The sequence below is a fragment of the Manacus vitellinus genome, unplaced genomic scaffold, assembly GCF_001715985.3.
Source record: "Manacus vitellinus isolate BGI_N305 unplaced genomic scaffold, ASM171598v3 scaffold_0_pilon, whole genome shotgun sequence".
NCBI classification, from domain to species: domain Eukaryota; kingdom Metazoa; phylum Chordata; class Aves; order Passeriformes; family Pipridae; genus Manacus; species Manacus vitellinus.
In genome coordinates, this window is record NW_021938789.1 from 18,627,422 (window position 1) to 18,643,493 (window position 16,072).

The 16,072-nt window shown below is 34.3% G+C and overlaps 1 protein-coding gene across 1 annotated transcript in view; it reads left to right on the top strand.

The window, feature by feature from the left end:
- Positions 1 to 9,714, top strand: part of SLC30A9 (solute carrier family 30 member 9) — a 33,726-nt gene extending 24,012 nt beyond the window's left edge. The window contains exons 16-18 of the mRNA XM_018068695.2: positions 2,104 to 2,233; positions 4,812 to 4,925; positions 6,388 to 9,714. Of these exons, the coding sequence (XP_017924184.1) occupies positions 2,104 to 2,233; positions 4,812 to 4,925; positions 6,388 to 6,432 (289 nt within the window). The 3' untranslated portion in view covers positions 6,433 to 9,714. The remainder of the gene's footprint in view (positions 1 to 2,103; positions 2,234 to 4,811; positions 4,926 to 6,387) is intronic.
- Positions 9,715 to 16,072: the final 6,358 nt, after the last annotated feature.

Below are 16,072 nucleotides of genomic sequence, written 5' to 3' on the forward strand. Positions count from 1 at the left end.
ACTTTTTTCCCTAGTTGAAATTAATAGTGTCTACTAACCATCCAGTAGCTTCCATAAGGAAGTTTCTAGCTTAAGTTTTAGCATACACATCTGCATTTTTGAATGATTAGTGATTTTTCTCCTCTCGACTCAGTCTTATCTTTCCTGGACAGATTATGTGCAGTAAGGTAGATTTTTTTTCCCCTCACATTTGCAAAACGTGCATCATTTCACTGACTTTTATCAGGTTACTGATTAATGAGAATCTCAAATATCACTTGTTATCTTCTTGTTTAGGTCTGATAGGCACTTGATATGTCTTCAATGTTTTTGAATCACATGGCTTCAAATTCTCTTCAGTAACCACATCTGTTGTCTTAAATACCCTCTTTGTGACCAGGTAGTTTGATGCCAGCCAGATTACTCCAGTAAATACTGTTTTGATTTGGTATCTTCCCACAGAATAGCTGTATAAATTTGAATGGAGCTGGAAAGTCTTTATTGCTACAAGTAAGCTGATAGTTTTTTTTAATCTGTTTAAATATTTACTAAGATCTATTTCTTGGTGTCTCTATATTTAGTTCATGCTCTATTTTTTTTTTTAATATGCTTACCTCTCCTCTACCCTGAGTATTACAAGAAGTATTCCATAAAAATTTCCTGTGATTGTTCATCTTAAAATTTCCGTCTCCTGTTCTTTTTTGGCTGTTCATTCTAACAGGCTCCTTTCAAGATAACATGCCTTCTGCTTTCTTCCAACACCTACTGTGAAGTTAGTTCTGATTTATAAACATTCAGATGAAAAGAAACATTTCTAGTTGGGAAGAGCAAATTTGCTTAAGGCAAAGGGCATGCTAAAATGTAAAGATTCTGTGAAATTGCACAACTTAGCAAAATGAACGAGGAATAAGTTTGGTACTTTGAAGTGAGCTGTGTTGCTGAATCTAAATTTTATGTTAGAATTAAAAAATTGTCAAGAATGCATTTTTTGTTAATAAAACTAAAAGTCTTTGGAATATTTTATACTTGCTTTGCTTTGGGAATGTTAGAGGCAAGAATTTAAAAAATTTGAAACTTTTGTGATTTATATCCCTTATTTTAGTCTCCACTTGTTTTTTTTTTTTCTGGCGTGGATGGAAAAATGTGGAAACTTACTCTGTAGTGGCAATTTTAAATTCTCTTGGCTTTAAAGATAAACTGAATTTTTGTCAACCTCATTAGAAAAAAATTGAGTATTTTATTTTTTATTTATTTCATTGTTGAAATGCATTACAATGTGTCTTGGTCTTGAATTTGCTTCTTATCCCTGAAAAATAGAGTTTTTGTTTGCTACCTATATTCACACATCATTGAGTTTATCTAACAAACTGGAACAAAACTGTGCTATAGAAAAAAAGAATTTTTCAAAGAACCAAAATATAAGCATATTACAGCTTTCATATTCTAGTATTGATTAGAAACCTTTAGATAAATATACAATTTCAGCATTTACACACAGCTGTATTTTGGTAAGTCATGATCAACTGTTCAGTATGATCAAAAATGAGTTCCAAACAAAATATCCATAGCTTTTTCTTATAACAGATGTATCTGAAAATTCTTCAGAAGTTGATGCCTTTACCAAGTGTAGGAAAGCACACTTCTATAATTTCAATGTTTCCTTTCAGTAAATAACAATGCATTATTGTTTCTTCCCTCAGAATTGAGGGTACTTAAAGATGGTTACCTAGTGTCATGTATACACATAAAAACTTCCGTGCAGTAGCAAATAAGGTGAATTTAAACTTTTAACATGGAATAGGGAAGTTCTCACATTTTTAATTTTTGTTTGTTTTAAATATACTGTTAATCTAGTTCTAAATCTGTGATGATTCTTGTAGTCTGTCTTTTATTGCAGTGAGCCATTTATAGATGTGTTGGTGTTGCAGAAACCTGTGGAAATGATATAACCACTTAAATATAAATCAGTATTTACTGGTGGTAAAATGAGGATATTTTTTTAAAGACAGTGGCCTTTTAAAAGGATCACTTTTCTATGACAATATTGTTAACATCAGAAGTCAAACTAGCTAGTGGTTTGATTTATGTTATTTTACATTTTCTTTAAAAATTTATATGTTTCAGAGCAATTCATGATGTTAAAGCCACAGACATGGGAATGAGCAAAGTGAGATTCAAGGCAGAAGTAGACTTTGATGGACGTGTTGTTACTCGGTCTTACCTGGAAAAACAGGACATTGAACAGCTGCTACAAGTATGTTTAAAAAATGGTTTTGTAACACTTGTATTTGATACTTTCCAATTTGAAGTATGTCTAAACCCAAGATTTGCAAGTAGGTGAGAGATATTTCACTTCTTCATTTTGAAGGGTTGCAGATATTCTTACTTTGTGTTAGTGTTTTAAATGTCTGTACATGAAATTGTATAATGTGCTGCTGAAACAGAGCCACTTTTGGGCTGAGCAAGGCCTGGTTAGGAGGGCAGATTTTTTTAATTTATTTTTTGTTAGAAAATACAGACTTGTAAAAAAAAATTTTTGAGAATATAATTATTCCAATAAATTTTTTATTGAATTACAAGATCTATAGTTAAACTTAGAAGCCTGTCACTTGCAAATAAACACTTTTGTTGGCAGAGCCATTTGCATTGGCTGTTGATGATGCAGTGTTAGGCTTTACAGGTCTGGCCATTCAGACTTGGCTTGAATATGGATTGCTTGCATCACATGACTTAGCATTTTTACAATGTTTAACAATTAAACATCTTTAAGTGTCAGTCTGATTTTACTGTAGTTCAGAGTAGCTTTTCTTATTCCCTGTTTTCTATATAGAAATGCAAAACTGCTCTTAGCTGGATTCTGTATGGCAAGCTGTGAAGTATGAAGCAAATAATAATTTACCTAAATTAAAAGGAGTTTTAAGTGAGAAAAATGTTTTGCTTGCTTACATTTGCTTGTGAACCTACAAGATTTATTTCTTTGCTGCCCTTTCAAAATGAAATGTAGATGTCAGATATCTGCATTGTATGTCTGTCTGTTAAACACAACTTAGAAGTTATTTGAGTTTACCTTTAAATTTTACATTGCAATTTTTAAACCATTAGTCAATATACCAGTTTTTAAAACACGTTAATGTCAAAATAAGAAAGTATGTTTGTATATATAGTGCAATAACTGATCTGTTCATATACTGGATTTCAATTTAATACATTTTTGAGAGGAAGAGCTTTGTACCACCGAGGCACTGCAGGTTTGCTTGCTTGCCAGTTGCTTTGCCGTTGCCATTGTTTAGTAAGCTACTCTTCTTTTCAAAGGCTTTGTTAGCTTTTGTTCTTTACCTGCTATTCCTTTTGGTGATTGCACACAACCTTCATTAGTTCTTCCAATACTTCTAGTTTGTTGCAAAAGATGTTGATTGTTACTAGTTTGGCAACTGTTTCTTACACAGGTCATTGTTATTTCATGTAGTAACCTTGTGTCAGCTATAAAACCATTGTTGAAGGATAGCCACTTTCGGTAGGACTCAGCCATCCAAAGTCAAAGGCAGACATTGTGCTTGCCTTTTGATCTGTACATTTTCAAATAACTAGCTCATTCAACTAGTATTGCTGTCGACATTACTCTTTCTACAGTTGTGAAATATTTGTTGAAATGCTGTCATTCAGATTATCCTGTTTCTTTTTCTTGTTAGACTTGATGTGATCATAGTCATGGGTTGTTGTGGTTGAGATCTTTTAAACTTGCTTAATTACATTATTCCTCTTCGCTTTTAGAGCAGTGGGGAGGGGAAAAAAATTGGTGTTGTAATTGTATACACAAGAAGAATTAACTATTTAGTAGCTACTGTATCTGTTTGCAATAACTGAACATGCTGCAGCTGTATTGCCTGAACTGTGGCTGAGATATTACAGGGTAGATGGCTTCTGGCCAGTTTAGTGTGAGATTTCTAAAGAAAGCTCGTGGTTTTAAATTGAAAGATAATAGATTTAAATTAGATATAAGAAAAAATTTCTTTACTGTGAGGGTGTGAGACAGTGGAACAGCCTGCCCAGAGGAGTTGCGAATGCCTCATCCCTGTAAGTGTTTAAGACCAGATTGAATGGGGCCCTGAGTAACTGGTGTAGTGGAAGGTGTTCCTGCCCATGGCAGCAGGGGTGCAATTGGGTGATCTTTCAGGTCTTTCCAACCCAAACTATTGTATGATTCTAAGGCAATATGTAACACCTGCTTTGATGTTGCTGATGTCTATGGTTTTTTGGAGGGTGGGGTATAACTGTCTTCCTTAACTTCATTCCTTCAGTTGCATATGCTGTGGGTCTCCTATTCTTAGTTCCTGTCAACTATCTTCAAGTTTTTGACACTATGGAGGAGCTGTATTTGCAGCAGCATTTGTAGTAATCCTTTTGGATTTTCAGATGAGTTGATTATGTGATGCCCAGAACAGACAGTGTAATGGAATAGCAAGAATGGGGAAAGAATACACAGGGGTACCCCGCTCTGCCTTGCTGTGAGCAATGAATACCCCAGAAACTTCTAGAAAATGAATTAAATTCTCTAAACTTACTTGGAAAGTTAAGGAGGAAATCAATTTAAGATAGAAGGTTTCATATCAAATGCAGGTGTAACGGTAGAGCCAGCTGTTTCCATTGAATAGATGCTGTGTCTTTGAGACATAAGAACAGATGATGTTTTGGAAGGAAATGGCAAAAGCTGAAGTGTTTTGTTTAGGTGTTTGTTTTTTTTTTAGATCTTGAAATATGTCGAGACCCTCTAGAGTGTTATTCCTTTTTTTTCTTTCCGTCATCTCAGTCTCTTAAATTTAATTTCTTCGTAGGAAATTCAGCAAGTGAAAACCCTTGAAGAATTAGAAGCCTTCATGCTTAAGCATGGTGACAATATCATTGACACACTGGGAGCTGAAGTAGACAGACTTGAAAAGGACCTGAAGGTAAATTTTAACTGGGTAATAGGATGTGCTTATTCTGTGATATATTTTAAACAGTATCACTGCGTCTACTTTTTGAAATTTCATTTGTAAATATAGGAGAGGGAAAGGGTTGGTATTCCTATAGTATTATTAACTGAGTTCTGACCACCAGCAAACCCTTACTTTGCCACTGATCCATTTGTGTATTTTGTTCCATTTTATACCAACATAGAACAATATTTTCATTAAATAGATGTGATTTTGTCTATATTATTGTATTCTCATAAAGTCAGATTATTTATAGGCTGTTGCATTCTGTTTTGGCTGCATAAAAACAAATTTCAATTTTTTTTTAATATGGTGCTTAGCATTGTATCAAATATATCTGTGTGATGGGAATGTTACTCAACATCTTTTGCTTTTGTTGAAGCAGTGCAGTGTTTACCTCTTTTACAAGCCTCTCAAATTCCTTATAATTTATTTTTTTTTCATCCTGTAATTTAAATATCCTTTGGCTGATGCAACAAAGGATTGTTTCCATTTTAATTGTACAGGTATATTGTGGCTGTCAATCTTTCTGGCATGAATTCAGAACTACAAATATACTGACTACCAGACAAATAGTCCTACCATGACTGCCTTTTCTGGCCATGAGACACTACTTGAGAGCATATCTGTCATTGCTTATTACATTTGATAAATATTCTAGTTTTAGTTTCTGTCCCTGCAGTTGTGCAGTTTAAAAATCAAAATATTATTTTTGAATTAAATTGCATCAGCAGAATCAGTTTTTCATGGTGTTTGAGGAGTAGATCATGACTAATTATTTTATAAATGTTAATAATGTTTTTTTGGTATAGGTAGGGATTTCAGTGGTTGTGTTGGTGTTGATTATACTTTACTCAATATGCTAGTTAGGTTCACATACTGAGTGAGTTCTGAAGTCAGTGACTTTCTCATGGATAATACAATCAATGTAATGATAACATATTTCTACAATATCAGAAAATGCATATTTCTTAATAGAAACAGTATTTTGAATGTTTATAAATAGCTTTAGTGGTATAGAACAAATTATCTTAGCAGTCTTACCCATTATTCAGGAAAGTACCTGTTAAGACAGTGAGATGTGTATATATGTATATGTATGTGTATATATATATATATATATATGTTTATTTGGACAGTTTTATATAAAACCTAACTGCCTTTTTAAAATCAAGAGCTGCTTCATACTTTTTAAAGCATAAGAACTTAACCGTGATGTTAAGAAGTATTTGTTAAATAAAAAGATGACTTCAAAAAATGGCTTATAGTATAGGCAATATTTGTTGAAGCTCTTCCTCATTTTAAAATAGTTCCTATGTTACCCAAAAAGGGGATTTGTTGTCCAGTTACCAGCATCATACCAGAAATACATTATTAGTAACTATCTGCAAAAATATGAATATTTTCAATATGTTTTTTTAAAATTTTATTTCAGCAACGAAATCCTGATGTTCGTCATGTGGATTTGGAGATACTATAGAGTCAAACAGAAAAAATCTTCAGGTTGCTACTCCTTTGGAAAGAAGTCATGTAAAGGGCTGAAGAGCTTCTGAAATTGCAGTGACCTCAGCACCATACCTCGCTTACTTATGCTGTAGGCTTCCTGGACTGTAAGCACTGCTTCTGTTTCTGGAAGAGTGCTAGACTTGCAGACAAAAATTTCCATGGCAAAATCAGTTTTCAAAAGCTACTCGAGTTAAATTCCACAGGAGAGTCTATCTGAATATATTTACTGTGATTCAGAACTTAAGACTTGAGATTTAGTTAGGCAAATACAGCTGCCTGAAACTATATAACACACTTAGTTTTCCATTTGTGTCCCTTTGCAGTCAGTTTGCACTTCTTTAGTTTCTTTCAAGATATCATTAAAGGTTCTTGGGAGATATTAAGATTAGCTAGGAGGAGTTTGTTCCAGTGGAACCTGCCAACCTTAAACTATTTCAATTGTGCAATTGTTTCATAGTTTTTCTTTTCTATGAGATAAATTCTTCCAAACGGGCGCTGGCCTTCTCTCAAGTACTGTGACCTGGAAACCTGCTTTTTGCCACCATTACGATTACCAAGATTACCAACTGCACTTCAGAAAAATAAGATTTTTCACCTCAGTGGAGCCAGCTGTATGGGTTTAGCCAGAGTATATTAAGCTACTGTGAAAAATTACTGTGTACGAATTTTGGTGCACTTCCTCTTTTTAGTTTTGTTCTTTTTTCCCCTGCTCTGACACTTGTTTTCTTATTTGTAATTATCTTCAGATGTAATCTGAGGGATATTTATGGTAGTGCTTATTAAAAGTTACCTAGCATTTTTGGCTTTTTATATTTTAATAGGCTCTATTGCCAGATATGGTCTTTTCTAGAAGGTGCGAGAGATGTAGTTGGAATACACAATAGTAAAAAATGAACTATTTATAATTAAACAAATGAATACATTATATTCTTAATTTATTTATCTCTAGATATTATTTGTTATCTGAATTCAAAACCATTTTGTTTTTTAAAAGTTGACCGTACTTGTTTTGGAAAGTAAAGTAATTCTATCAGTGGTCCTCAACAATCCTGAGAGAAGGTCTTAGTTTATAACTTTGAAATATTGATTTTAGCACTGTATATAATTGGCCTCAAGGCTTTCTGCAGTAGGTACCCAAGTTGTATCAGACTCTTTGAGACCCAGTCTTTATTAATAAGGCCATGAGTATTGAGCACAAAGTTGAAATATAAGTGGAATAACTGTATATAAGTAACACTGAGAAAATTTGTTTATGCACTTTAACATAAAATTTGCTCATGGGTGAAAGGTAGTAATAAGACCATCCTAGTAACTCAGTTGCTGAATAATGACTGACTTGCTGAAGGAAGAAATGTTGATATGAAATACAAGTCTTCAAAAATCAATTTAAAATTAAATTGTAAGCATTGCAGCAAATAATTTTGGAGACCAATATGTCCAGATTTGACTAAAAGCTTTTTAGAATTTTTTTTTCATACTAAGTGTCACTTACACAGTGAATTATGAGAATTTAAAATAGCATGCCTTTTTGGCAACTGCAAAGCATTTTGCATGCTGGTCATTTTAAGTAGAAAAACATTCCAGAGTTAAGTTACTCTTCAGTACCTTTGTCCATAATCCCTATTCACTGGTGGCTTCTTTATAGTATAATACCTTACTATGGCTAATTCAAAAAAAAGCTTGCTTTATCTGGTTTTCTCCTTTTGTAGAACTAGTTAGTATATTTAAGCCTGATGATTTGAAATGCAGTTCAAAGGTAATTTGGAAGTCTCCCATATCAAATATTAAGGCATATTTTAGCACCTTATAAATAATTTACCTTCTCACCTGGCCATGTAAAATTCATCTCATCTCAGTATGCACTCTGCTGGTATTAGTCTTATTCATGAAGAGCACTGGAATCTGGTAACGCATACCCTGTTTTCTTTTCCCTAGAATCTTTATATAGATTTTGAATTTGAATAAACATGTTAGTAAGCCAGTCATTCCAGAAATCTTAAAAACCTGAAGAGAAGTAAAACTGGGAAAATATTCTTCCTGTGGAGGTTAGTGAAGACAGCCAGTGTGATCGAAGTGGTTTGTGTGCTGGAGTTACTGATGAATGAGTAGTGCCAGTAAGCACTTTGCAGGGCAGAAGTTTCCCTGCAAGGTTAGTAAATGTTATCTCAATAGCAAAGGGTTCCCATATTGTTTTCAAGAAAAGACATGAGTTTATATTCTTACAGGACATCTGCTCCAAGAGCCTATAAAAATGTTTTTTTTTATTCATCAGAGATGTAATTCATCTGAATTCTGATCCTAATTTCCTTATTTGAATCAGAAGAATACTCATCCACACACCTTTTGTTTGTATTCCAAGATAGAATTAACTTCCTTGTTTCCCAGTTTCATTATTAATTATAGCAACACAGTATGTTAAATTTAAGAAGCCAGAACTTGAATGTTTTTAGGTATATTACAGTCAAGCAGTTTGAGGACCCAGTTCCATTTTTAAAGTGCCCTGGATGGTGACGTAGCACAAAAGGGCATGCAGACTGGTTTCAGCAGTACCCTGTAAGTTTACATGTCATGCAGGATGGAAAATACTGATTCATGTAGCCTGTCAGGTTGGAAAGGAAAAGTAATTCCAAGCTGTTACATTTTAATTTTTATGTTAGAATTTGCAGATTGCTTTTAACACTTTTGTTATTTTTACTGCTTTTTTCATTAACTGTGTTTATAGTAAAAAACTTGAGGTGATGTGGGTCCAGGACTTAGTTTACTTTTGTTTTAATGTTTTTTGGGGAAAATTATTAGCAAATACATTTACATTATAGAATCCTCAGAATTAAAGAAAACTTAAAAAGTGTGGAGGAGTGAATTTTTTCTTTATCACAAATGCAATTGCATGATGATTCTTTTTGGTTGATTTTAAAGAAAAGGAGTAGGGATTTACCTACCAATGAAGTTATATTCTAGGATTTTTTCAATTAAAGTGTGGTGTTTTAAAATAATTTATTTTTGTAGACTGACCTTGCAGGTTCTGGTTTTTCAAATTGTGTTCAAAATAATACTTCCCTCTCTGCTTTGTGGAAGGTTGCTTACATGCTGTGCAGTGTCTCATAATTCTCTAAAACTTGCAATGTGTGAAAAAAATTGTCTTTGTGTTCCAATATACTGAATGATCTTATGTATTTTAAGTCCAGGTTGGCTGGATGCTAATAATGTGTTTTTCTGTAGAATTTTTTTTCTGTAAGAGATAAAATTTTGAAGTGATTATCTTTCTCCCAAGAATGAATTTCAAGTCTAAATTTCTCCTTTATACACTGGAATTCAGTATTTGATGTGGTCTCCCTCTCCCCCTCCACTTTCTAAAGCATTTATTAAGGGTTTGGTAGCAGTAAATATTCCAGTGGAGTACTGTATTTCAGGGTCTGTTTGCTGGTCTAGAAGTAGTGGGGATTTAGGGAACAGGAGAACATATAAGGACAAATTTGCATCCTTCACCTTCTGTGACTCAGTTTTGGACTGAAGGTTTTTAGGCTCTGTTTTTTTACTTCCCTGAATTCCCACACAGCTTTTATTGCTTTTTTTAAACGACTCTTACTTTTAGAGGAGCAAGCCATTATGAACATCTTATGTTTTTAACAGCAGGGCTAAATTCTACTCTTAGTGTCTGGATTTTGTACTGTACTTCTTGTTCATTCATAGTTGGCAATAATGATTGCTGTTTTAAAAGCTACAAACCATGTTAGCCGAAACTGAGTTTTCTGACTCATGGTAGGTGCAGGTTTTTTAGTTATGTCTGCAGACTCAGTTTTTATTGAGAGATTTTTACTGCCCCCTCTTTGATAAGGGAGAACACAGGGTAGGTTTTTAGGCATGTTTTGTCTAGATTGTACACTAATTGCAGTTCTATGTTCTCTCTTTTATCATTTCTGCTGATTTTTCTGTAACAAAGAAAAAAATATACATTATAGAAGTACCTCTAATAATGATGAGTGCATCAAATACAGGCATCATGCAAGAGTTTTTAGGCCTTTATTGAAAATGTGGTAATTTTTGAAAAATCTCAATGAAGTAATCCTTTTTCTAAGGTTGATTTAGATATTCTCCTTGTAGAAGAAACCACAGAAGCATATTGTTTAAGATTTGAAAGCAAAGTGTTTCCTCTTACAGTCATATGTTCTTAAGGCATTTTTGTCTTGGTAGAACAATTGATAAGTATTGACTCTTGTACAAAACCTTTGCTTCTGCACATTCCTTAAGGCTTACAGAAGTGAATATAAAATGACAGTGTTAATTTTTCTTCTAGCTTAAGTATTGTGCTGCCTCTGTTCTTATTGCTAGTGAAATAGAGGGTACCACTAACATCTTCCTTGCAGTTTACCTGTGTAATGTAAATGAGAAGTTGAGATGTACCAAAAAGATTTTTTTTTTAGAGGGATTGTGCAGCTTAAGTAATTTTTCCTTTCTTGTTAGTGACATACAAATAAGTAAGATCAAAAGTAGGCTAATCTTTATTACATTAAAAAAAAAAAGAATCCAAGCTTTAAAGCACAATAGTCAGATTTTTGAAATGCATGTCCTTTGAGGAAAATAAAATGTGCCAGGAGCTCTAAGTGATTGTATGGACTATAGAAACTGCAGTCAGTCAGACTTTGCTGAAGCAAAACAAACTAAAAGTGTGTGGTAAAAAGAAAAGAATATAAGGAAGGAAAAAGACCTAAGATGTTGAGCACTTGGGAGAAGGAAAGGATGAACACAATCTAAAAAACTTGTCCAGAAATGAGAAATTATGATTGGAGAAGAAAGGAACAGTAAGAAATTAATATTTTATTAGAATGCATAAAACTAGGTAGTGTGACATTCTCTTTCTTTTAGCAATATTCCAGTGGTTGGATAATTGCTTCTTCTCACCCCCAGCAAAAACTCATCTTTTTTTTTCCTGTACTGAAAATCAGTGCCTCTGTTTAACTGTGTCCTAATATGGTGTTCAGCCTTGCAGGTACAAATCTATTTGTCCTCTGAAAACTTAGTTTTACTGCTAAGGGTGATGGTGTAATCTCAGTCTGGAGCTTTGTTGGTGAGGTATGTGTTTGGTGAGTGGAGGGTTAGTAATGTTAATTGTGGAAATGGGAGCTGGAGTGAATTAAAGAGAAAATTAATCAATTCTTTTAGACAGAAAATGATTGAACCATCCTGAACATGTTATGGAAAAAAAGGTGCTCTGTTCTAATGACTGCATAATTCTTGTAGTGGACTGTAATCATTGGTGAATACATTAGTCCGTATTTTTCAAGTTGCTTAAATATCTGTGGATAAGCAAGATTTCTAATTAAATAACATTATGAAAAGATACTAAAACATTTAAAATATAATGTGAAAATTATGTATGTTTTTTAAATACCACAGACAAATACTATAGCAGATTATTATAGATAGGTGGAAAATATTCTATATTACATGAAGTACTTGTGGACATTTTTTTTTCTCTGTGTAAGTTAAAGCCACCAATTAAAATAAAGAGTCTTAGTTACTTTTTAAAAGAGTTATACTGACAGTAAGCCCAGTCAAATTTGTGTATAGCCAAGATTCAAAGTGCTGTTACGGGAAGAAAATGTCTGTTAAAATAGTGGAATACAGGTGCACACTCTAGCATAAGTTTGATTTTTGTAATCTAAATTTAGACTAAATTTAAAACTTTTGAGGTTGTGATCAGCTGCTTCAAATCTGAAGTCAGAAGAAAAGCACTGCAATGATGTATATATGATGTAATATAAAGGGGATTTTGTAAGTTTCTCTTCAAATTAAATATGCTGAAGGACTAAGTGAGAAGAATTTGAAAAATGCCTAAAGCATTTGGAAAGCATTTTGGCTATTGCCAAAATTATATTAAATTTGAAACTGAACAGTGAGGATTGTCACTGGTGGTAGAACTTTCAAAAGGCAATGTCAAAGTTGAAATCTATTTTTCCATGCAGCCTCTTAATCAAATTCATCACTCTCCCTCATGTCCCACCCGCTACCCCCCAGTCACCCTTCTTGCTTTTTGGTGTATTGGCTTTTTCATTTTGTGTCTTGGTTACTCCATATTAGTATGGGGAAGTCATTTTGATTTGTGAGGTGTAGACATTTAAATACTTATCTGCATATGTTCTTTGTTTTGTAATTACACTTGAATTCAGTACATTCTGTATCATGTCTGGAACTTGTAATTACTCAGTAAAATGTTACATAGCCAGTAAAGGTTGCATTCTGTTAATTTAAGCAATTTGATATATATTATAAAGGTAAGCACTAACAGTGGCTTTAGGCAGCTGATGATTTGTTAAATTTCTGAATTCAAAATGCATACAACTTTTATAGATGCAAAACAAAGGTTATTCAGTCTGCCTTTGTGATGCTGACAGTGCACACACTGTTAAATAGCATGCAGTTGGTGAGGGAGCAATATGCCCAGTTAGCCAAGCTCTGTTTATTAATACTCTGTACTTTATTGCAACTCTGCCTTTTATCCTGTTCACTCCCATCTTCAAAAGAGTGCAGTTTCTTCCCCATTACAGAGAAAGCTCTTTCTGCCTGGCTCAGAGGCCCCACTGGCACCGTGTCCTGTTTGGACTACCTGTCCTGATCCAGACATAAGGACAAAATGAAGAAAGTTAGTAATACAGATGGGTTGCATGTCTCTGTATAGTCAAGGGCATGGGGAAAATTCCTTGAAGAGGTTGGTTTTATGTATTAGATTCATATAGTAACTGTAGTTTCACAATCCCAGCAAAGCTGTCCAAGCCTCTTAAGAAAAAGCTTGAAATCAGTCAGCTTAGAAGGGATTTAACATATTCTCTGATTCATTAAAGTACTGCTTTTTATCACTAATACTGATAAAACCAGTGATTTATCCAGTTATGGAAAGAACTACTTGTAATTGGGCTAAAAAATCTGTATGTGGTTGGAAAGAAGAGTCAAAAATGCCAGAAGCCTGGGTGATGAAGTAGAGAAGCTTGAAAAATTTGGGAGTTTTTGTCTGTATGGTATCAGATACCAGAAGTAAGGTGGTCAAGCAACATATTGCAGGAAAGATTTTGGCTGTGCAGCATAATGTCCTGATTGCTAAAGATGCCTCATTTCATAGTTAAGAGACTCCCTTTTTCAAGGAATGTTTGTCGTCTTGTTTTGTTTGTTTGTTTTCCTAATGAACCAAGATTTGCCTGAGCAGAGACAGGAGAGACTTCAGGGCCTTGTCTCCTGTCTATTTGACGTCAAGTCCAAATATTGGACTGTCTTTTGGGCTGTCTGAATAACCAGGCAAGTGGTATCAACCACTTTGAAAGAGGGAGAGAGCTCTGTGTTTTCACATGATGTAACTTGGAATCCTCAAAATGCTTTATTTACCATTTGTGGTATTTGTTGAAAGGCCATTCTTAAATAATCATGTTAAGTTGTGAGTAATGGGTTGAAATGGGACCTTGCAGTTGGCTGGTTGGAGGTGATCTTAACAGTGCTGTTTGAGAATGAATTTTGTCTATCTTTCCTAGTATTTTATGAGGGACTTTATTAAAATATCATGAAAAGTAAACCTTCCTTTACTGTTTCAGTTAAACATTTTTTGAAAACCTTAGGAAAAGGGACATAATTTCTGCCTTCACAGAAGTCGTGACAGCTTGGCTTCTAGTAAATAACCTATATTGATTTACCTGAGCTCTGTTGTGAATTTTTTTTTTTTTTAATTTAGACTCCTTCAGTTCTGTTACTGAATTGAGACGTAATAGGATCTTTTCTAGGTTCTCCTTCCTTCAAACGAGGTGGCTTAAATGTTATTCAGTGTCTAGTTTAAACAGATACTCCATGTTTTAGAGAACTATTATTTTTTTCACCCAAAATACTGATTGAACAGCAGTTTACTGCTGAAATAAATTAGGCCACTCTGGATAACACAAACCATTAAGTTTAGGGTCAAAATGTTGGTTGTTTTTTTTTTCCAAGGCAGTCATAAAGAAAACCCGTCTTGCATTTGATGCACATACCAGTACATTCATATACGAACCTGTGTCTTTGCATGTTATAATTGTACGTAGGTATCTTTGGCTGTAGATTTGTACCTCACTGATCATACTTCTCATGAAAGAGAACCGAGATCTCAGCAAAAATGAAAATTAAATACTGTGGAAGAAGATCCTAATGAATTTGGACAATTTGGAAACTTTGATGAAAGACATTTCAGTAAGGCTGTGGCTTTAACCCATTCTGCTCCTTCCCCTTTATGCCTTGCAATGATTTCCTTGGTTCTGACCTCTGCTGTAGAACTTCAGTCTCCAGGTAGTTCAAAACAAGGGGTTTGGGTGGAGAAGACTAATTCCAAAATCTGTGTTCCAGGAGCTCCATCTGCTAGGTGGGCAGTTGGACGCTAATGATCATCGAGGGAGAAGCACAATGATGCTCTATCTAGCATTTGGTGGGTTTGCAAATATGCCAAGGTTAACTTTTTTCTTGGAAATTAGTCTTGCCCTGGAATAGTCTTTCTGATGCTGTGGGTCGGAAAGGTACCCTGGGTGTTTCCTTCACATTCCTTTTGTCAAGAGACTGTATTGGAACTGCTTGCTCCTCTGCTTCTCATTTTGGATTATCATTTAGAAAATGAAAAAAAAAAATCTTGCTTCTATCAGTTCAGTAAGTAGTTCAGTTGTTGGCTCTTTCAGGTTCATATCCTTTTGCAAGACTTCAGTTTTTCACTCACACTACTAGGCATTTTTGAAAGGTTTAATTAGACTTTTTCAGCTGTACTATTGACCCTGTTCCTAAATGGGAACTAAATTTAATATTAACTTTTCTAATGGGAAACTACTTTGAGTCATTAGCAAACCTGTTTCTTTCCATTTTCCTACAAAGACAGCCTAAGTTGAGGCAATTATATCTGTCAGATGAGTGGGAAAGTTTAAAGCATTTTTAAGGACAAAAGGGTTTTTTACATTTTTCCCAACATTGTTGTGCAAGTTCATGTCAGAATTTTTTTTCCCTTGACTCAGGTAATTAATCTACTAGTGTGGCTTTTTTTTCTCCTTTAACACCATTAAATTTGCAGTAGAAGCTGCTTTTTTCTTCAGACGTTGAAGAGTCTGTGTAGGAGGGTTTTTGTTTTCACAGAGCAAGGTCATATACAGAGATCTGCTCAGTAATCCAAGGGACTGTGCTGCTAGGAAATAACCAAGGCAGAGCTTCTGCTTTAAATAGACCCCACTAAAGGAGTGGTCATCATATCAGTGATATTGGTTTGCACTATCAATAACTTAAGATTCATATGATTGTCACCTGGAGCTTTCTTCCTGCTGAAGCACTTGGGAACCATTTGTAGTTACCCATGGTGCAGATGAACATAAGTAAGAGTCAGGTGTAAGTCTCTGTTCTCTTTGAGATGCCATCTATGTGCATGTTTCCAAATAGAAGCTAAAGTTTGCAAGTCAGCACTCATCATGTATTGTCCATGCTGCATGAGCTAATTGATCACAAAGCTGTGATAAGAGAACATTGTGAAGGCAGTGTCTCAAGAACTCAGATGTTAGAAGACAGCAAAATAAATGCTGCTGTGCAAATGTATCTCAGTTTCCTTGTGTTTGGGGGTACCTATGTCTGCTCTA